Below are 23295 nucleotides of genomic sequence, written 5' to 3'. Positions count from 1 at the left end.
TTTGATATGTCTTGTTCTTCTTTCAATCCCCAAAACTGACTACAGTGCCTGGTACGCAGCTGAGGTCACATATATAAATATATATTTGAATGAGGATTAAACAGAGGCAAAGATAAAGAGTGACTGCTGGCTTTACATAAGACCCAAATGTAATGCTAGAGACTATATTCAAGATTATGTCTGAGCTGAGATGGTCAACAAAAGGTAGTTAAAAGTACGCTAAGAACTTGGTAAGCAATGAATATAAAACGTTGATTCCCCACCCCCCAGATCTAAATTGTATTTCAGAATTATAGTAACTTGGAAATAAGTTGATAAGCTCTTGTCATTTAAAGCCTGTGCATTGGTATGCAGGCAGGTATTGAATCTAATAACATAAATTTCAGGGCTCGGGGTTTTGGAAGGTGGAAATGGATGGAGGACACTCCCTCTTGTGAGAGCACCGGAATCACAACTAACTGCTGAACAATCATTGACAGGAAGACACTGGAACTCACCAAAAAAGATACCCCACATCCAAAGACAAAGGAGACGCTGCAATGAGACAGCAGGAGGGGCACAATCACAATACCATCAAATCCCGTAACTGCTGGGTGGGTGACTCACAGACTGGCGAACACTTATACCACAGAAGTCCACCCACTGGAGTGAAGGTTCTGAGCCCCACGTCAGGCTTCCCAACCTGGGGGTCTGGCAACAGGAGGCGGAATTCCCAGAGAATCAGACTTTGAAGGCTAGCGGGATTTGACTGCAGGACTTCAACAGGACTGGGGGAAACAGAGACTCCACTCTTGGAGGGCACACACAAAGTAGTGTGTGCACTGGGGCCCAGGGGAAGGAGCAGTGACCCCATAGGAAACTGAACCAGACCTACCTGCTAGTGTGGGAGGGTCTCCTGCAGAGGATGGGGGTGGCTGTGGCTCACCGTGGGGACAAGGACACTGACAGCAGAAGTTCTGGGAAGTACTCCTTGGCATGAGCCCTCCCAGAGTCTGCCATTAGCTGCACCAAAGAGCCTGTAGGCTCCAGTGCTGGGTCGCCTCAGGCCAAACAACCAACAGGGAGGGAACTCAGCCCCACCCATCAGCAGACAAGTGGATTAAAGTTTTACTGAGCTCTGCCCACCAGAGCAACAGCCAGCTCTACCCACCACCAGTCCATCCCATCAGGGAACTTGCACAAGCCTCTTAGACAGCCTCATCCACCAGAAGGCAGACAGCAGAGGCAAGAACTACAATTCTGCAACCTGTGGAAGGAAAACCACATTCACAGAAAGATAAAATGAAAAGGCAGAGGACTTTGTACCAGATGAAGGAACAAGATAAAACCCCAGAAAAACAACTAAATGAAGTGGAGATAGGCAACTCCAGAAAAAGAAGTCAGAATAATGATAGTGAAGATGATCCAGGGCCTCGGAAAAAGAATGGAGGTAAAGATTGAGAAGATGCAAGAAATGTTTAACACAGATCTAGAAGCATTAAAGAACAAACACCCGGAAGAATTAAAGAACAAACAAACAGACATGAACAATACAATAACTGAAATGAAAAATACAACAGAAGGAATCAATAGCAGAATAACTGAGGCAGAAGAACGGATAAGTGACCTGGAAGACAGAATGGTGGAATTCACTGCCGTGGAACAGAATAAAGAAAAAAGAATGAAAAGAAATGAAGACAGCCTAAGAGACCTCTGGGACAACATTAAATGCACCAACAATCGCATTAGGGGTCCCAGAAGAAGAGAGAGAGAAAGGACCCGAGATGAAGAGATTATTTGAAAAGATTATAGTCAAAAACATCCCTAACATGGGAAACGAAATAGCCACCCAAGTCCGGGAAGCACAGAGAGTCCCAGGCAGGATAAACCCAAGGAGAAACACGCCGAGACACATAGTAATCAAATTGGCAAAAATTAAAGAAAAATTATTGAAAGCAACAAGGGAAAAATGACAAATAACATACAAGGGAACGCCCATAAGGTTAACGGCTGATTTCTCAGCAGAAACTCTACAAGCCAGAAGGGATTGGCCGAATATATCAAGTGATGAAAGAGAAGAAACTACAACCAAGATTACTCTACCCGGCAAGGATCTCATTCACATTCGATGGAGAAATCAAAAGCTTTACAGACAAGCAAAAGCTAACAGAATTCAGCACCACCAAACCAGCTCTACAACAAATGCTAAAGGAACTTCTCTAAGTGGGAAACACAAGAGAACAAAAGGACCTACAAAAACAAACCCATAACAATTAAGAAAATGGTAATAGGGACATACATATCAGTAATTACCTTAAACGTGAATGGATTAAATGCTCCAACCAAAAGACACAGGCTCGTTGAATGGATACAAAAGCAAGACCCATATATATGCTGTCTACAAGAGACCCACTTCAGACCTAGGGACACATACAGACTGAAAGTGAGGGGAAGGAAAAAGATATTCCATGCAAATGGAAATCAAAAGAAAGCTGGAGTAGCAATATTCATATCAGATAAAATAGACTTTAAAATAAAGAATGTTACAAGAGAAGGACACTACATATTGATCAAGTGATCAATCCAAAAAGAAGATGTATCAATTATAAATATATATGCACCTAACGTAGGAGCACCTCAATACATAAGGCAAATGCTAACAGCTATAAAAGAGGAAATCGACAGTAACACAATAATAGTGGGGGACTTTAACACCTCACTTACACCAATGGACAGACCAGCCAGACAGAAAATTAATAAGGAAACACAAGCTTTAAATGACACAACAGACCAGATAGATTTAATTAATATTTATAGGACAATCCATCCAAAAACAGCAGATTACACTTTCTTCTCAAGTGCACATGGAACAGTATCCAGGATAGATCACATCTTGGGTCACAACTGAAGCCTCGGTAAATTTAAGAAAATTGAAATCATATCAAACATCTTTTCCGACCACAACCCTATGAGATTAGAAATCAATTACAGGGAAAAAAACATAAAAAACACAAACACATGGAGGCTAAACAATACGTTACTAAATAACCAAGAGATCACTAAAGAAATCAAAGAGGAAATAAAAAAATACCTAGAGACAAATTACAATGAAAACACGACGATCCAAAACCTATGGGATGCAACAAAAGCAGTTCTAACAGGGAAGTTTATAGCAATACAATAAACCTACCTCAAGAAACAAGAAAAATTTCAAATAAACAATCTAACCTTACACCTAAAGGAATTAGAGAAAGAAGAACAAACAAAACCCAAAGTTAGCAGAAGGAAAGAAATCATAAAGATCAGAGCAGAAATAAATGAAATAGAAACAAAGAAAACAGTAGCAAAGATCAATAAAACTAAAAGCTGGTTCTTTGAGAAGATAAACAAAATTGACAAACTTTTAGCCAGACTCATCAAGAAAAAGAGGGAGAGGACTCAAATCAATAAAATTAGAAATGAAAAGGGAGAAGTTAAAACAGACACCACAGAAATACAAAGCGTCCTAAGAGACTACTACAAGCAACTGCATGCCAATAAAATGGACAACCTGGAAGAAATGGACAAATTCTTAGAAAGGTATAACCTTCCAAGACTGAACCAGGAAGAAATAGAAAATATGAACAGACCAATCACAAGTAATGAAATTGAAACTGTGTTTAAAAATCTTCCAACAAACAAAAATCCAGGACCAGATGGCTTCACAGGTGAATTCTATCAAACATTTAGAAAGACCTAACACGCATCCTTCTCAAACTCTTCCAAAAAACTGCAGAGGAAGGAACACTCCCAAACTCATTCTATGAGGCCACCATCACCCTGATACCGAAACCAAAGATACTACAAAAAAAGAAAATTACAGACCAATATCACTGATGAATATAGATGCAAAAATCCTCAACAAAATACTAGCAAACAGAATCCAACAACACATTAAAAGGATCATACACCATGATCAAGTGGGATTTATCCCCAGGATGCAGGATTCTTCAACATACACAAAACAATCAATGTGATACACCATATTAACAAATTAAACAATAAAAACCATATGCTCATCTCAATAGATGCAGAAAAAGCGTCTGACAAAATTCAACACCCATTTATGATAAAAAGTCTCTAGAAAGTGGGCACAGAAGGAACCTACCCCAACATAATAAAAGCCATATACGACAAACCCACAGCAAACATCATTCTCAATGGTGAAAATCTGAAAGCATTTCCTCTAAGATCAGGAACAAGACAAGGATGTCCACTCTCGCCACTATTATTCAACACAGTATTGGAAGTCCTAGCCACAGCAATCAGGGAAGAAAAAGAAATAAAAGGAATACAAGTTGGAAAAGAAGAAGTAAAACTGTCACTGTTTGCAGATGACATGATACTATACATAGAAAATCCTAAAGACCCGACCAGAAAACTACTAGAACTAATCAATGAATTTGGTAAGGTTGCAGGATACAAAATTAATGCACAGAAACCTCTTGCATTCCTATACACTAATAATGAAAGATCAGAAAGAGAAATTAAGGAAACAATCCCATTTACCATCACACAAAAAGAATAAAATACCTAGGAATAAACCTACCTAAGGAGGTAAAAGACCTGTACTCAGAAAACTGTAAGACACTGATGAAAGAAATCAAAGATGACACAAACAGATGGAGAGATATACCATGTTCTTGGATTGGAAGAATCAATATTGTGAAAATGACTATAATACTCAAAGCAATCTACAGATTCAATGCAATCCCTATCAAATTACCAATGGCATTTTTCACAGAACTAGAACAAAAATTTTCACAATTTGTACGTAAACACAAAAGACCCCGAATAGCCAAATCAATCTTGAGAAAGAAAAATGGAGCTGGAGGAATCAGGCTCCCTGACTTCAGACTATACTACAAAGCTACAGTAATCAAGGCAATATGGTACTGGCACAAAAACAGACACATAGATCAATGGAACAGGATAGAAAGCACAGAGATAAACCCACACACTAATCTATGACAATGGACAAAAGACAGTCCCTTCAATATGTGGTGCTTGGAAAACTGGACAGCTACATGTAAAAGAATGAAATTAGAACATTCCCTAACACCATACACAAAAACAAACTCAAAATGGATTAGACACCTAAATGTAAGACTGGACACTATAAAACTCTTAGAGGAAAACGTAGGAAGAACACTCTTTGACATGAATCACAGCAAGATCTTTTCTGATCCACCTCCTAATGTTAATAAAAACAAAAATTCACAAATGGGACCTAATGAAACTTACAAGCTTTTGCAAAGCAAAGGAAACTACAAACAAGACGAAAAGATACCCTCAGAATGGGAGAAAATATTTGCAAACGAATCAATGGACAAAGGATTAATCTCCAAAATATATAAACAGCTCATGCAGCTCAATATTAAAAAAACAAAAAACCCAATCCAAAAATGGGCAGAAGACCTAAACAGACATTTCTCCAACGAAGACATACAGATTGCCAAGAAGCACATGAAAAGCTGCTCAACATCACTAATTATAAGAGAAATGCAAATCAAAACTACAATGAGGTATCACCTCACACCAGTTAGAAAGGGCATCATCAGAAAATCTACAAACAACAAATGCTGGAGAAAAGGGAACCCTCTTGCACTGTTGGTGGGAATGTACATTGATACAGCCACTATGGAGAACAGTATGGAGGTTCCTTAAAAAACTAAAAGTAGAATTACCATATGATCCAGCAATCCCACTACTGGGCATATACCCAGAGAAAACCATAATTCAAAAAGACACATGCACCCCAATGTTCATTGCAGCACTATTTACAATAGTCAGGTCATGGAAGCAACCTAAATGCCCATCGACAGATGAATGGATAAAGAAGATGTGGTACATATATACAATGGAATATTACTCAGCCATAAAAAGGAACGAAATTGGGTCATTTGTAGAGACGTGGATGGATCTAGAGACTGTCATACAGAGTGAAGTAAGTCAGAAAGAGAAAAACAAGCATCGTATATTAATGCATATATGTGGAACCTAGAAAAATGGTACAGATGAACCGGTTTGCAGGGCAGAAATAGACACACAGATGTAGAGAACAAACATATGGACAAGGACACCAAGGGGGGAAAGTGGCGGGGGTGGTGGTGGTGGTGGTGGCAGGATGAATTGGGAGATTGGGATTGACATGTATATACTAATATGTATAAAATAGATACCTAATAAGAACCTGCTGTATAAAAAATAAGTAAAATTCAAAAATTAAAAAAAAAAATTTGTGCATTGAAAACATAAAATAATGGCATATATGATCTGACTTAACCAGTTAAAATAAGTGCAATACTGATCAGATTTACTTAAAAAGTAAACTAAATCAGTCAAAAATGAATGCTAAATTAAGAAACCACAAAAGAGTAGGATAAGTACTTACTTTCTATTCTGTTGCTGTCTCTGATGCAAGAGTCGACGGTGCTGTGGATGAAGGTGGGTTGTGTCTGGTCTAAACATTGGGGCCTGTGATCTAAGCAAAAAGGGAAAAGATGTGCAATTCTGTCATCCTGATGACTTGAAGTTTTTAACAATGTGGTCAGTACAGGATAACTTCATACAGGTTCACCCAAGGGAATGCTAAAGCCTATTCTAAGATCTTTCAGAAGGAAGACACCACTGTATTTTTATGTCTCCCACAAAAGCCAATTCTCAACTCCTAAGAGGACAATCATAAAATTAGAATGAATCAGCAGTAAAGCAGTTTAATTCTTTTTCTTTTTGCTACTGTTAAAGAGAAGTCTCTAATATGTTTAATGTACTTAGTTTCAACTATTTGGGAATGACATTGAAACATATATGTGTGATGGTTAATTTTATATGTCAACTTGGCTAAGCTAGCCAGTTGTTTGGACAATCACTCATCTAGATGTTGCTGTGAAGGTATTTTGTAGATGCGATTAACATTTACAATTAGTTGACCTTAAGAAAAAAAGAGATGGCCCTCGATAATGTGGTTGGGCCTTGCCCAATCAGTTGAAAGGAAAACATGTTTCCCAGGGAAGGAATTTTGCCTCAAGACTAGAACACGGAAGTCCTGATTGAATTTCCAGCCTGCCCACCTGCCCTATAAATTCAGACTCAAGGTTGCAACCTCAACTCCTACCAAAATGTCCAGCCTGCTGGCCTGCCCTATGAATTTTGGACTTGCCAGCCCCACAATCATACAAGCCAATTCCTTATAGTAAATCTCTTCTTTACTTATTTATCTATATCCTACTGGTTCTGCTGCTCTGGAGAATCCTAACTGATACAATACGATACGTAATAAAACACAATTTCACTGAAGCAGGAACTTAAAACCCCTCTTGTTATAAAATCACAGTGGAAGCAAGCAACTAGCCAGCACTGAGATTAGCTGACAACTCAACATCTATATCTCTGTTCCCTTTTTGGTTTTTTTTGGCTGAGCCGTGCAGCTTGCAGGATCTTAGTTCCCCGACCAGGCACTGAACCCAGGTCATGGCAGTGAAAGCACCGAATCCTAACCATTGGACCACCAGGGAACTTCCTCTCTGTTCCTTAGTACACAATAATTCTTGTTAAATGACAAACACTTTGTGCATACGTAAGTATGTGTGTGTTTGTAAAATAAGTGAGACATAAGAAACTTCAGGAGAAATAAAAAAGGTGATTAGTAATGTGCAAATGTACACAGGAAGCATGTGACTGGAGGGAAATGTGATTCATAAGAAAGCCTGGAGACTGTCAAACATTTCTGTGTTTGGCAACTTGAGGATCAAATAACATCTCAAAATATATCACTTGCAAATATCAACAGACTTCTGTGTTACATCACTAAACGTCAATGATCAAGAGACTTAGATGACAACGGATAAACGGAGGCATTTGTTTTGCATACCTTAGGTTTTGCAGGTGAGGCCCTGGGCCAGGAGGGTGCTGCTGAGGAGGCGGCGGTGTAGCGGGGGCTGGAGCACTAAAGAAGGCACGGAAGCCTGGTGCTGGGGGAAGCATCTGCCCAACTCGCCCTTGCAGCAACTTGGGATTCATGGCAGCAAGTGGACTACCAACAAATCCAGGGACCCGTGCAAACTGGCTGGGAGACATCCGTCCAGGCTGTAGCTACAAGAGGGACAAGATCTTAGATTTAGTTGGTCAGCAAGTCCCCTTACTTTTATCCACAGAAAAGTGAATACTGCTTCCATCAGTAACTTTGGTTGAGAAAGTAAAGGAAAAAATAAGAGGCGGCAGTGATTGATTAACAGCAAAAAAGGGGGATATCAGCTAGTGAACCTTAGGAAAGTGAGAAAGCTCTTTAAGGGCTGAGCTAACCCTAGGCTTACCTGTGCTCCTCCAAGAAGCTGTGCTCTCTGCAGGGGGCTGAGAACAGGAGGAACACTAGGAGGGAAAGGGTGACCCAGTAGGGAAGAGTTCTAAAAAAAAAAAAAAAAAAAAATTATATTTATACCATGAAAACAGGTAAATAACAGGGGAACTCAACAGAAATACAGAATTAACTTGGATAGAAAAACTCTCAAATTGTAGAGCTGAGCGGTCCACTGAAGGAACACGAAAGAGTAATGCTAGAAGTGAGAAAGCACTATGATCATGTAACGTGAAAGAGAAAGTAGAATGAGGGACTATAATAGCAAGAAACCACATCATGTCAAGTTTAGATTTTTAAGATAAGAAAAGAGTTGAGGTAAGAAATAGCTGAACATGATGAACTATGTCTTCTGACCCGGGGACTATAAGATCCAGAAATTCAAGTATGGAGATTATAAAAAACATGTAAGATTTAGGAGATGTCTATATACTAGGCAGTGATCAGAAAATATTTTCACTAGATTGTAAAGTGACATACCGGGACACTGCAGAGCTGGTTTGGAGACATCCTATCACCGTAGGGAGCAGGATAGCGTGGTGGCATTGGGGGTCGAACATGGACAGGCTTCGGACACAGAATCTATCAGGACAAACATATATACAACTACACTCAGTGAAGTCAGTTTTTCCTCTACCTATTCTTCCTCCCCTCGAGTACCGGCAGAGACACAGAACTCAATGCAAAGCCCTACTTCTAAGCAAATTGCTATGGCTTTGGTCCACATACAGAACCTTTGGTCACTTCCTCTCACAAATATCAAGCAACGTGCCACTTTTAAGTGAGGAAGATTTAGCTAATTCTCCAGTTATCCCCACCCTTCCATGCTATCTGAGGGAGGTACCAGCAGATATTCTGACTTGCAAATTCTCTCCAAGAGGATATATTTTGGTAGCAGTGAGGGAGATGGAATGATAAGAAAGCTGGAGGATTAACTAAGTCCTCTTCTGAAGCCCCTGTGATATGGCCGCCATGCTCAGCTCTGTCGTGCACGTTGTGACTCCACCGTTTCATAGGATACTGAGCCTAACTAGGCCATACCGATACCACCCTCCCCCCATACCTTCCAAATTGGCCTTCCTTTTCAGCTGCTGGTTTCAGGAGGAGGAAAGTCTATGGAACAGGACTGCACAGGCTCTAGGGAAAGCAGGGATATCTTAAAGGTAAAAAGGGATGTGGACAATGCTGTGTGTTCCCACTCCCCCCAGCTTTCAGTTACCTCTCTGCCAATGTTTTGGGCAGCCAGCAAAACACTTTAAAAAGGACATTTACACTAAATGTGGTTAACTACCCTTTTTCTCCCCCAATTAAAAGGCAGCAGCAACAGTAGTAGCACCAGCAATGGGCATTGGGGAATGTGTCTCTTATTTGTACTAACTTTTCCTCTAATTGGCTACTTTTCTCTCTAATCTAATGCCTACCCCAAACTTCCACCCTCCTCCCAGCATCACCAATTTCCCAAATAATTTTGCCCAGATTCCCAATATCCTGGGCTGAGTGCCTGTTAATGAGAGGTACCTGTTGGTTGAAGCTGGGTACAGCCATCTGCTTAGGTGGGGTGCCTATGGGGACAGCTCTAACAGGAGGACTCCCAATGATAGGCGACGTTGACCGCCTCGGTAATGCACGCTCAGAAACGTCCCGATCATCTTCTGGGCCCTGTGGGGGCCTCTGAGGCAAGGCATATTCTAACACAGACACTGTAGGCATTTCCTAATTGAGGAAGTAGTGTTAAAAAAATTAGCTACCTTGAAATGTTTTAATAACCTTTACAGATGCCAGATATCTTGAGAAATGATTTTAAAAATTTTTATTTAGTTTTATTTCACATCCAGTAAAAATGTTACCCTATTTAGTGTATAGCACTAAATTTTGATAAATGCAGAGAGTCCTGGACCTAACACCAAAATCAAGACACAGAAGTTTTATTACTCCCCAAACTTCCTTTGTATTGTTCCTTTGTAGTCAACCTCTCCTACCACCCCCAACCACTGGCCAACACTGATCTGTTCTCTGTCCCTATAGTTTTGCCTAAAAATGACTTTAAGTAATTCAAATCATAAGGTGTCAAATTTGAGTTCCAATGGCTCCCTTTCAACCATTTCAAAGAAAGCACAGTCAAGTGAGCATGACCATAGAGTCTGGGGGAGGGTACAGTCAACCGGTCCAGCTATGGGTGCTGGATGACATAATCAACGTAAGACTGGCAAAGGATATACATCCATACATCGTTCCAGTAAGGAAAGGATAACAACAGGAGCCAGCTTTCGGGTATTAGGATTTTTATATAACGAGAAAACGTTTAATACCTGAGCAAGCAGTGGTCCTCGGATTCGCCTCAGAACTTCAGATCCATCCCAGATGCTGGAATTGAGACTTCCTGGTCGGGGCTAACAAAAAAGGAAAACATACACACAAAGTCTAGAAGAGTGCGGGCTCGCTGGGCAACTTACCAGCTTTCGGTGAGCAAAGCTCCCAAAGAGCCTCAACTGCTTGAGAATAGAAACTACAGTGTTCTAGAATATACTTTATTTCCCAACTTCATGTCTAGAATTGCTATCATCAGGAATTATACTACCAAATTTCTATAACACATGTAATTCTCTCAGTATAGTAGATGAACTACAATAGCCAAGCCCAATACTTTGCTTTAATTATCAGTCTGCTATAGCTCTCAGATCACAGTAACTTACTTGCAACACTGGCCTGGTCTGTACTGCCCTCATGATAGCTGGATCCTCTAGTTCATTTTCAATCACCATCTTACTGAGCCTTTCTGCCAGATTCTCCTCATGATCACCCAACAAGTCCATCTCATCCCTTTCTCCATTGCCTGTTTGTTCATTAACTACCACAGGCAGCTTCTCTTCCAATTCAGCCAGGCGCTCATGTGCTTCCTGCCAATCATCATCTATAAGGAAATCATAAAAAAGAAACAGAGTTCATATTGGAATAAAAAAGTTTTATAAAATTCTTCTGTTATCCATCTAGAGACATGAAATAAGGTTTAAACTAAGGGGCACATTTAAAGTGGGCTTTTCACTACTGAGAACAACTAACATCCTACCAGGAATAAACTCAAACTTTTAGACTAATAGCTTAATACATTAGCAACGATGTGCAAACTACATTCTGAAACCAATCTCTAAGTTGGTGATATAGTACAACCCGTTGGTTTGAGATTCTGTGACATTTCAGGCAAAAACTCGTGCTAGCGTACAACTTTCTCTTAGGTAACTGTCATCTTCTTTACAAGCTTTTAAATCCATTCGTGTCATTCAATTGGTATTTTTTGAGCATCTATTATGTGACAGGCATTGTTTTAGGTGCATGGGGTACATTGGTGTACAAAACAGACAAGGATCCCTGCCCTCCTGTGGCTTTTTAAGCAGGGAAGAGACAGATAATAGATAATGAACATAACAAATAAGTAAATTAGATACTGTATTAGAAGATGATATGCTACAGGAATACGGGGGAAGAGAAGCAAATTGAAAACTTTAAATAGGATGGTCAGAGGTATGTCTCATTGAGAAGGTGACATTTGAGCAAAATATCAAGAATAAGTTAGCCATGTGGATATGTAGGAGAAGAGTGTCTCAGGCAGAGGGACAGTCAGTACAAAGGCCTTAAGATGAGAGACTGACGATTCTGAGAAGCAGCAAGGACTGTGCTTGGACTGGAATGAACAGGGGTGAAGAGCAGAAGAAAAATGAGGTCAAAGTGGGAGGGCTCCTGCAGGGTCTTTAGAGCCACTCTGAAAGGGGGGCTGCTGCAGGTTTGGATGTGGCTTGACTGTTTGAAAGAATCACTCTGGCTGCTGTCTTGAAAACAGATTTGCAGAGAAGGGGGCAGCACTATTAGAAGCATGGGGGCCTGTTAGAAGGCTACTACAAGTATGCCACAGGAAAGGTGAGGGTGACTTGGACCCGCGTCAGTCCTCTCCTGCTTTAACTGTCTATTTCTACATACTACTATATAATCTGTGGCACTGACACTAGGTTATTTTGTTGTTTTTTGTTTTTTATGCTGACACAGCATTATTTTTGAGTCCAGCTACAGCACAGATGAAAATCTTCAGAACCTTTTATCAGCTCCTCTAGGACCAGACCTTACTTCCATCGCTTCTCTCATTCCAGTGCTCCTCAACCTCATCACTCATCATTCCCTTCTGACTCCAGCATAAAAGCTCTACTATTTTGCTCCTTTCAGCATTCAAATTCAGATACCTTTACCCCCTCACTGAAGCTTTCCTTAAATAATCTTTTCATTTTAATTCTACCTTCACCTCATCTGAACATGCACTACTTTCTAACCCACCAAAACCCCATGTATTCTTTTGTAAATGTTATGTATTTTTATTCTTATTTTAGTTTTGTTTTGTATGTCCTGCAAAATTCAAAACAGAGAGATAACAGGTAATGACTAACGTAAAAACACAGAATTCTGAAAAAGTGTCCTTAATGACAATCCTCCCCATATAATTTTTCTATATACCTCATTTAAAGAAAGGAGAAGGAAAAAGTGGAAGCACCATGACAAGAAAAAAAAAAAAAGCGCCTGGTATATACTAAGGGTGTAATTAATGGTAGCCACTTAAAAAAAAGATTTAGACTTTCTGAGGGGCTCATATGCAACTTGTTAAAATACATGTTTGTTAAAAAAATTTAAACATTACACAAATATGTAACTTAGAAAGTAAAAGTTCCCCATAATTCTTCAGGAATGTTAAATTTTTTAAAGTGGGAACACATAACTACTGACAATATCATCTCATTCTTTTTCATACCTATATAAGATTCTACTCTACTAATAAACCAATTTAACTTATCCCTTACTGATGGAAATTTGGATTATTTGCAATTTTTAATTTTTTTATTGAAGTATAGTTGACGTGCAACATTACATTAGTTTCAGGTGTATAACAAATTTAAGTAGCCTAAGTCTCTTTCAGGGTCAGATCATAAACATTTAAAATTGCTACATTTATTACATAACAATGTATCATATAACACTAGTGATCCAAAAAAAAAAACAAGGTAAGGGATTTCCCTGGCGGTCCAGTGGTTAAGACTCCATGCTCCCAGTGCAGGGGGCACGGGTTCGGTCCTTGGTCAGGGAACTAAGATCCCGCATGTCACGGCGAAAAAACAAAAAAAACGAGGTAAGTGACACTCCCAAATTTATAATTTGTATGATCAGAACCACTGTCTAGTCTTTGAGCACAGTGGTAGATGTGAATGTACTACTTGTGGTAAAGGGAAAAGTCTACTTTAGATGAAAATTACAGCACTAATTTAAGTTATCAGTTATTTAAAAAATATGCTTAAAGAACAGTGTAATTAAAAATCCATTGTGATATTAATATTTGTATCATCTTTGCTAAGGAAGAGTAAGCTAAGCATGTTTTGAAGGACTAACTGCTTTTTGCAATTTTACTGACTCAACAATGCCAGAAAAAAAAAAGGGAGTCTATAATCCTGAATTAAGGGATTTTTTAAAACATTTATTTCCCAAATTTAAGAAACTGATTTGTTAAGATTGATTCTAATGCAAAAGAGTTCTAATTTGCATTGCTTTCATTCACTACTCATAATCCTATTTACTAACTTTACTAGGTCCCACCAAAGATGATAATCTATTTGTCCTTAATAATTAATTTAAAAAATGCTGGTTAAGTAGCCATATTCTGTAAGAAAAGCTCTGCTGTGAATTGTTACTTTTTCAAACATGTAAGCAAAGAAACCTATGCCACAGAACACCATCATGTTCATTTTAGGTATTTCTTGCTCTTGCGAAAAATCATCTGAAACCGTGTGTCAGAGATCACAGGTCCTTAGTATAAAAGGATACTTCACTCTGTATCTTTTTCAAATGACCTAGAAACATACTTAGATATGCCAATGCTTGACCTCAACCCACATTGGTCAAAATGATAAAGGGTAGGGGAAAAAAATAACAGAGAAATGAAGGGAAACAGGTAACTGTTTTCCTTCAACTAATTAACCTATACCCTGATGTGGGTTACTGAATTCCTGGTTGCTTTTATAAATGTATGCTTGTTATGGTAATTCCCCTCAAGTCTGTCTCAGGGCTATTTGTTTTTGAATAAAAACAAAATGAACAGGAAGTAGAGGTGATTTAATTGTAGAGCAATCTCAGTCCCTAAAGATTTCAGCAGCTATCAATAAAAAGGAAGTAGAAAGAATGGGGAGCCCTTCCATGTGGAGGCAGGAGATCCCCAAAGAGCCCCCAAAGACTGTTAAAACATAACTGGTAGCTTACATTGATTGTATTTATAGTTACTTAACATCTCTGGCATTTTCCTTCTTCATTTGTTAACATGAGGATAATAATAGTACCTACCTTGCAAGGTTGCTATGAGGATTAACAATATACGTGAAACACTTAGAACGGTCCCTAGCATGTAATAAGCACCTTTTAAGTGTAAACTTTTATTTTTAGAGAACGAGTTGAGATTATTGTGGCCCATTTATTGCTCAAAGATGATGCAAATATTTTTCCACGCAGAAGACAGTGACTAGTTTCTTAAGGAAAGGTGACATCAGAGCATCTGTAGCCAGTGACTTAAAATAACTACTGTACTAACAGGTATTACTCAAGATACTCCTTGAGTTAAAAACCAACAAACCAAAATGTATGTCATAGGTCTGACATTTTACCTCCTGGTTTAAATTCTCTACACCAGCTGTATATCCACCTTTAGAAGTATATTAAACAAGTCACAGGTCGACTTAGAAAGCAATTTTCTTTTTATAAACCCGTATAGTATTTATATCAAGATGAGGAACTAAGGTTTTAACTTCACAATTCAAGTATATTATACTCTCAATGGAAAGGGCTCACACTGGGAAATCTTTTCTCCATTATAAACTTTGTTGACCAAGAAGTCCTTAATCATCCTTGTGCCTCAGGGTACAAAATGGGCTAACCATATGCTACTTCACTGCCTTTACTTTTTATCACCTGTTCTTTTACTATGTAACCCCAGGGGCTTTTTCATTTTCCACCACATAAAATGCAGTTCTGCACACACTAAAATTCTTTTAAGGCAATACTTTCCTCATCTTGTGAGAAACATAGAAACTCAGAAAAAAAGACTAGCACTCTGGAAGTCAATGAGAAGGCAAAACTATTCCTCTTCTGTCCAGGTTAAAAACTGAGGACATTTACTATGCTGGCTAACCTCAACATACTTCATTTTAATAAATTTCATTTTAATACAGATGAATTTGCTAAAAAATGGTAACATTCAGTACAATATTTTAAGAGAAAAAGAGTTCCAGAAACAAGCACACACTGTTTGTAGCTTCTATTGTATTCTATAGGTTTTTACTAAAGTTTCAAATATAATTTGCAATTCACAGCAGTTCCCTGCTTTCGTCATTCTGTTCTATGTCCCTTTCCCTGTGATCTCCGTGGAGAGAGAACAGCATCTGAGATCACGTCATCCTCTTGGACAATCTCATCCCCTAAACTATGGCTGTAATCCAAAAGGTCTTTGGTTCCCTTCTGTAATAAGCCTAGCTTCTACCTTAAATGCTTCTCTTGCTGCTTCCAACAGCAGCAGTTTTAGCTCTCCAAGGAATTTTGTAAACCCTGATTGAAAATAGTATGCTCTTTCATTTTTGCCAGTTCATTCAACTCAGTCTAAGCTTAAATAAACTTAAGCTGTTTAGGTCAGTGCAAAACCAGTAACCCATACAACTATTTTATTTTATTTTTGGCTGCGTTGGGTCTTTGTTGCTGCACGCGGGCTTCCTCTAGTAGAGGCGAGCAGGGGTTACTCTTTGTTGCGGTGCACGGGCTTCTCACTGTGGTGGCTTCTCTTGTTGCGGAGCACGGGCTCTAGGCGGGCAAGCTTCAGTAGTTGTGGCACGCGGGCTCTAGAGTGCAGGCTCAGTAGTTGTGGCGCACAGGCTTAGCTGCTCACCGGCATGTGGGATCTTCCCCAACCAGGGATTGATCCCATGTCCCCTGCATTGGCAGGTGGATTCTTAACCCCTGCACCACCAGGGAAGTCCTAATACAACATTTTTAAGACCTCTTATTTGTTTTTGATATTGAACATTTTGGGGTTACCCACTACTGATAAATTTCCTATTACTTAACTTGAATATTTGAAATCCCACATATTCACACATCCCAACATAAATGTGGTCATTGCTGCTTTTCAACACCAACAGTCAAAGCAAAGAGAGTTGCATGGACTCTTACCTATTCATCTTTTTTTTTTTTCAAATGTGTCTGTCAAATCTTATTGAAATGGAATGGACAAAATTAAAACTACGAGATAATATTTTAAAGCAATTACAGAAATGATTTTAAAACAATACTAAAACAAAAAACCACAATACTGACAGAATTGTGGTTAAAATGTTACCTCTATACAATGTTTTGGATTTTTTTCTTAACATCTTTATTGGAGTGTAATTGCTTTACAATGATATGTTAGTTTCTGCTGTATAACAAAGTGAATCAGCTATACATAAACATATTTCCCCATATCTCCTCCCTCTTGCGTGTCTCTCCCACCCTCCCTACCCCACCCCTCTAGGTGGTCACAAAGCACCAAGCTGATCTCCCTGTGCTATGTGGCTGCTTCCCACTAGCCATCGGTTTTACATTTGGTAGTGTATATATGTCCATGCCACTCTCTCACTTCATCCCAACTTCCCCTTCCCCGTGTCAAGTCCATTCTCTACGTCTGCGTTTATTATTCCTGTCCTGCCCCTAGGTTCTTTAGAACCATGATTTTTTTTTTAGATTCCATATATATGTGTTAGCATATGGTATTTGTTTTTCTCTTTCTGACTTACTTCACTCTGTATGAGTCTCTAGGTCCATCCACCTCACTACATATAACTCAATTTCATTTCTTTTTATGGCTGAGTAATAGTCCATTGTATATATGTGCCACACCTTCTTTATCCATTCATCTGTCGATGGACACTTAGGTTGCTTCCATGTCCTGGCTATTGCAAACAGAGCTGCAATGAACACTGTGGTACTCTTTTTGAATTATGGTTTTCTCAGAGTATATGCCCAGTAGTGGGATTGCTGGGTCATATGGTAGTTCTATTTTTAGATTTTTAAGGAACCTCCATACTGCTCTCCATAGTGGCTGTATCAATTTACATTCCCACCAGCAGTGCAATAGTGTTCCCTTTTCTCCACACCCTCTCCGGCATTTATTTGTAGATTTTTTGATGATGGCCATTCTGATCAGTGTGAGGTGATACCTCATTGTGGTTTTGATTTGTATTTCTCTAATGATTAGTGATGTTGAGCATCCTTTCATGTGTTTCTTGGCAATCTGTATGTCTTCTTTGGAGAAATGTCTGTTTAGGTCTTCTGCCCATTTTTGGATTGGGTTGTTTGTTTTTTTGCTATTGAGCTGCGTGAGCTGCTTGTATATTTTGGAGATTAATCCTTTGTCAGTTGCTTCATTTGCAAATATTTTCTCCCATTCTGAGGGTTGTCTTTTTGTCTTGTTTATGGTTTCCTTTGCTGTGCAAAGCTTTTAAGTTTCATTAGGTCCCATTTGTTTATTTTTGTTTTTATTTCCATTTCTCTAGGAGATGGGTCAAAAAGGATCTTGCTGTGATGTATGTCATAGAGTGTTCTGCCTATGTTTTCCTCTAAGAGTTTTATAGTTTCTGGCCTTACGTATTCTTTTTTTTTTTTTGGCTGCAGGGGGTATGCGGGATCTTAGTTCCCCAACCAGGGATGAACCCGGGCCCTTGGCAGTGAGAGCGAAGAGTCCTAACCACTGGACCACCAGGGACTTCCCTTACCTATTCATCTTTCCAAAGTACAGTTTAATTTTAACTTATTAGTATACTTGTTCCAGGATCTCTAACTCTCAAACTTTATTATGTAAGCTTGCTCCCTAAACCTTTCATCTCAGTAATTACAACTGTGGCCTCTAGTTTAGTTTGGCTCTTTAATTTTTTAACCACTTCCAACACCAGGAATATTTATCTATACCCAAGGATGAGAAAATTTCATCTGTGCACAACACTTTTCTAACTTATGAAGACTTTCTATCACCAAAATTCTTGGAATGAAAAGCTTTATTTATTGAATATACTATAGGGCAATAGCAGGGTCATGCAATATATTATTGATCAACTGAATTTTAAAACATATACACCTGAATCTGAGTTTTCTCCTAGTCCACTAGTTTTCCTTAAGTTCCATGTTCCACAAATAAAAATTTCCTTCTTCTAGGATTATTTTAAACCTTTGTAAAATGTCCACTTCTTTAATCATTTGAATTCCTTATAGTGTCAACTTAGAGCCATAGATCATAAGCTGGAAGGGACAGGGCTTAGAAAACACCTGGTTTTATAAGTGAGGCAAAAAGGAAGCCCAGAGGAGGAGGGTAGATGCTTGGAGTGAAGAACAGAACAGTTTGCCAACTCTGTGAATGAGGTTACGCCTACTTAGACAAAAGTACTTATAAAAGAGAGCATGTGAAAACAGCAAGAGACCAAGATGACATTATAAAAGAAAGACGTCACTTACCAACTGCACCTGACCCAAATGTATCATCATTGAATTGATCAATCTCTTCATCTTCCTCTCCCAGGCCCTGAAATGCATCTTCATCTTCATCCAGAGGACAATCCTCCAAAGACTAAAAAAAGAGAAAAAAGAGATCAGCTATGCATGAAGTTCACAACCTCATTCTAAAAAAATGTTTTTATCTTCCCGATCAACACAATAGCTTCATTATGACTTTTTGTGCAGATGGCATTTTTTCTATCCCCCAATTTCCCTGACACTGGAAGACTTCAGTACCTTTTCTTTCAGTTTCTCGTTCCTATTCCTTATTTAACCTCTTCCCCCAAACTTCCATTTCTCTATTTATCAGGAATCTAATAATAGCATTTCCTCATGCAACCAAGAAATGAGGCCTGCCAACTTCCTTTCCATCACTGGTTACAATAATAATGACAAATGAAAATGAACACTTTATTATTTTGCTTGAGTTCTACCCATATTTTCCAATGAAATTCTCATCTTCCCCATACTCATGTCACCTTTTCAACTATTTTATTATTCCCTTTTAAAGCTTTCTCTTCATTTTCCTTTTCCCCTTCTGTTTTCCTACAGGCCCAAACTCTGGTGATAAAGGAGAAAGCTAAGTGTTCAATCACAATTAAGTGGACTTTTGAAAAGCTGTGATGTGACAGGTTTAAGTTGTGTCTCTACTCTTACAAGTCATACCAACTTGGGCAAGTCACATCCTTTCTGATTAATTCATGAATACTCCCTGAGCATCTATTTTGTCTCAGGTTGTGTTAGCCTCTAAGCCACAATCTCTTAAGTGGTAATGCAGGGACAATACCACCTACCTCAGAAAGTTGTTGTGAGGATCAAATGAGGCAAAGATTTAGGCAAACATTGGGTATTGTTAAACAATGCTAGATATCACCAGTTTAACAACTTAGGTGTGTACTATCTTAAACATACCCCCCCACCCCCATTTCAGTTTTCAACTGATTTATTTTCCAAGTTTTCTTTTCTTTTGGAAACTTTGCCTACTGCATCTCATCATCTCTCTCCATGTTTACATAAAGGCAGTTTGATCTTGAACCATTCCTATCAAATACCAAGTATATGTGTCCCCAGTTTTCAAAGACTCAGGATCGGAATTCCACACTCTCTCTGCAGTCACATTTCTGATACACCCTGACTGGCTACCTCTTAGCCAGGCTGTTCCCAAATGAAAGGTTAGGTCAAAGGGCCATCCTACCCATCTTAAGTCTCCCAAACTTACACAAAGCAAGCATGCAACTGCCTCCCCATCACAGGCAACTTCCAGAAGCACTCCCAAATCACAAAGATCTACTTAACCAAATCACTGCTTTTTACATTGGAAAGACTCTTAGGGGTCATCTAAACCAACCCTTTGGTTCTACAAATCCAGAAACCCTGTCCAATGATTAGGAGTCGCTAAAGGTCATAGAGCAAACCAGTGACACTGTCAGGGCTCTCGACTGTTGCTACATACCCGGACCGTCACCAAACCCACGTCCCCCTCCACTCTCCCAGAAGGAACTTCTGCTGGACACGCCCCTTCCCAACTCGGAGTCCTCTTTAGTAAAAGGTCTTCGGCCCCAGTCAAAGGGCGAGTCCACGCCCCCGGGACCTGACGGTCGCCGGTTTGTAAGGGGGCGTGTATAAGTAATTGGAGGGGAGATGGTTCCGGGTCCAGGGCGGGAAACGCGTCTCTGGGCTTTCTCGAGTGACGCTTCCTCAAGAGCCACCGAGGGTGGGTGCAACGCTCTCTACTCCTCGCTCCTCGGGGGGTGGGGGAGTGGTCTGGTTAAGGCACGTAAGGGGCCCTCCCCACCCCAAAACAGAGATCAGCTCTCCTCGGTGGCAACTGATAGGACAGTCCCGCCCCCCGAAGCCAGCTCACAGCCCTCGGATTAAACCCGCGACCCCAGACCCGACGCACTCCGCTCGGTCCCGCGGGTCCCGCCGCCCGCCCCCTCCCCCCAGGAGCGCTGGACAGACGCGCGGGGGGTGAGAGAGAAAGAGGGGCGCGTGCGGGACGGAGGGAGGGAGGGAGGGGTCACTTCCGGTCGCAACAACTCACCTCGTAGCGGAACATTCTTGGGGAGGGGGGGGAGGGAGCGGGGAGGGGAATGGGGGAGGGAGGGAAGAAGCGCTGACTCTCCGCGCTCCTCCGCGCACGGGTCCTCCACCGGCTCGCGACCCCTGGCCGCCGCCGTACGCCGGAGCGTGCGTGGGAACGTGCGCAGGCGCGCCTCGGGGAGGGCGGCCGCCCCGTTCGGCGCCCGGCGGCGGCGGCTGCGCGGGGACAGATTTGGCGTCCCGCTTCCTAGTCTCCGCGGCGGGAAGGAGGTCCCATGGAGAGACACTGCGCACGCGCCGCCCGTCGGGGGCTTCCTCGCGATCTGGACTTGTAGCTCCGCCCCTGGTTTCTCTGCGCCCGCCCGGCGCTCAGGTTCGAGTCACGAGTTTTCCGTCACCGACGGGGCGGAGAAAAGCCTTGTGATTGTCACAGGGTAAGGCTTTGAAGAGTCCCAGGATTAGCCTGGACTGGGAGAAATGGAGATTTCTAGACTGTTTTGCCAGCGTCCAATACGGTCTTCGCGGGTTTTGCTTGGCAGTCCTCACGACATACAATATGCGCCGAGTGGAGGGAAAAAGATAAAAGTTCAGGTCATTGAAATGGGCTGAATTCGTCGCCACTTTCGGCGACACGTCATCTGCTGAGTCGACAGCGGGTCAGGGCTGTGATTTATGTGTCTCAAAGTGATGAGGGCGATTAAAAAAAAAAAAAAAAAGCCGAATGCATGTTCCGGGAGGTTCCACCAGGGAGGTATTTTTAGGTCCCAGGCGCTCCAGGCAGGTGAAGTGGAAGAGCCAAGAAGGGCAGCACAGCCGTGGGCAGCAAGGTCATCGAGGCTGAGTGCGCCGCTGGGTGACACCACCTGCTTAGAGGATCAAGCCCAGAAAAACGTTTGTCCTGGGTGTAAGCCTCGGCAGCCTGCTTCCAGAAGTCTGTTTGGGATGTATACCTCCGCTAGCGCCTTGCATGCCCTTTCGGCCCTGGAGAACTCTTTCTTTCCCCGTAAAGACTCAACTTGGACCACAAAGAATTAATTCGAAGAATTAAGGAGTGGGTTTCTCAACTCCTTTCTCCCGGTGTCTTAAAATACAGCCTCGCCTAGGAGTGGCATAAATTCCTTACATGTTAGTATGACCAGATTGATTAATCAGAGTCTGAGTAGTGGAAACTTTGGATTTGGAACTAGAAGTTATGGGTGGGAATCAGTACTTTGTCACTGGCTGTCAGATGTGGAGCAGGTTATCTAAACACGTCTGAGGCTTAATTTCTTTGTAAAATGGGTTTAATGAAACCTGCCTCGCAGAGTAGTGGTTCAGTGATGATTCTAATACTACTTCTACTAATGACTGAAGTCTGCCTTATGCCAACCCTGTGAGGTAGGTACTGTTATTTTCCCTATAGATGTGGAACCTGAGGATTAGAGATGTTAATTCATTTATCCTAAACCACCCAGTGGAAAGTGGCAACCAGTTCTCTCTGATTCCAAAAATCCAATCTCTTATTAATCACTGTGATGGTTTTACAAAAGCGAATGTTTGCATGGGCCAGGCCTAAAGCTTAAAGTGGAGCAGGCCAAGGATAAGATGATAATTAGTTTTCAAGCATTCATGGAACATTACAAAACTTCCTGTAGTACAGGTAACAGCACAATGACCAAAGAATTGGTGCCGTGTAGGCCAAGGGTTGGCAAGTTGTGACCCACAGCCAGATCTGGCCAGCTGCCTGTTTTTGTAAGTAAAGTTTTGTTGGAATACAACCACCGTCATTTATTTGCATATTGTCTTTGGTTGCTTTAGGGCAACCAAGGCAGAGTTGTATACTTACAATGAAGGCCATTTGGCTAGCAAAGCCTGAAATATTTACTGTCTGGCCCTTTACACAAAGAGTTTGCTGATTCCTGATGTTGCAGATACTGTTTTCTGATCATTATGTTAGAGATCAGAAATTTAAAAAAAAAAACAAAAATTCCATGCCTCTAATTAATGGACTACTTGAGAAAACATAATGGGAAGTAGAAAATACTTAGAACTGAATGATAAACTTATTAACATATAAAGACTTTTAGGATACAGCTAAAGCAGTTTATATAAGAAAATAGGAAAGCTTGAATATAAATGAACTATAGGAAAATTTTAAAGAAAAGATGAGGAAAGAAATAATACAGAGCAGAGAAGGAAACAGAAAACAAGGGGTCATATAGACAATCAATAAAATTACCTGTTTTTCTCATGCACCAACTGTCTTTGAAGGAGATTAATGAGAGTCCCTTTAGGTGAATAATGTATTT

The 23295-nt window shown here is 40.5% G+C and overlaps 1 protein-coding gene across 1 annotated transcript in view; it reads right to left on the bottom strand.

Annotated features, from left to right (window-relative positions):
• The window catches only part of PATL1 (PAT1 homolog 1, processing body mRNA decay factor), a 36303-nt gene extending 15011 nt beyond the window's left edge, over positions 1-21292 (bottom strand). Inside the window, exons 1-9 of the mRNA XM_057553317.1 lie at positions 21009-21292; positions 18926-19037; positions 11068-11285; positions 10684-10764; positions 9893-10087; positions 8855-8956; positions 8334-8423; positions 7892-8112; positions 6413-6502 (exon numbers count right to left, since the gene is read on the bottom strand). Coding sequence (XP_057409300.1) covers positions 6413-6502; positions 7892-8112; positions 8334-8423; positions 8855-8956; positions 9893-10087; positions 10684-10764; positions 11068-11285; positions 18926-19037; positions 21009-21023 — 1124 coding nt within the window. The 5' untranslated portion in view covers positions 21024-21292. The remainder of the gene's footprint in view (positions 1-6412; positions 6503-7891; positions 8113-8333; positions 8424-8854; positions 8957-9892; positions 10088-10683; positions 10765-11067; positions 11286-18925; positions 19038-21008) is intronic.
• Positions 21293-23295: the final 2003 nt, after the last annotated feature.

The sequence above is a fragment of the Balaenoptera acutorostrata genome, chromosome 9 (genome assembly GCF_949987535.1).
Source record: "Balaenoptera acutorostrata chromosome 9, mBalAcu1.1, whole genome shotgun sequence".
NCBI lineage: Eukaryota > Metazoa > Chordata > Mammalia > Artiodactyla > Balaenopteridae > Balaenoptera > Balaenoptera acutorostrata.
The sequence above is the reverse complement of the archived record's forward strand: the minus strand, read 5'-3'. Positions and strand labels throughout refer to the sequence as shown.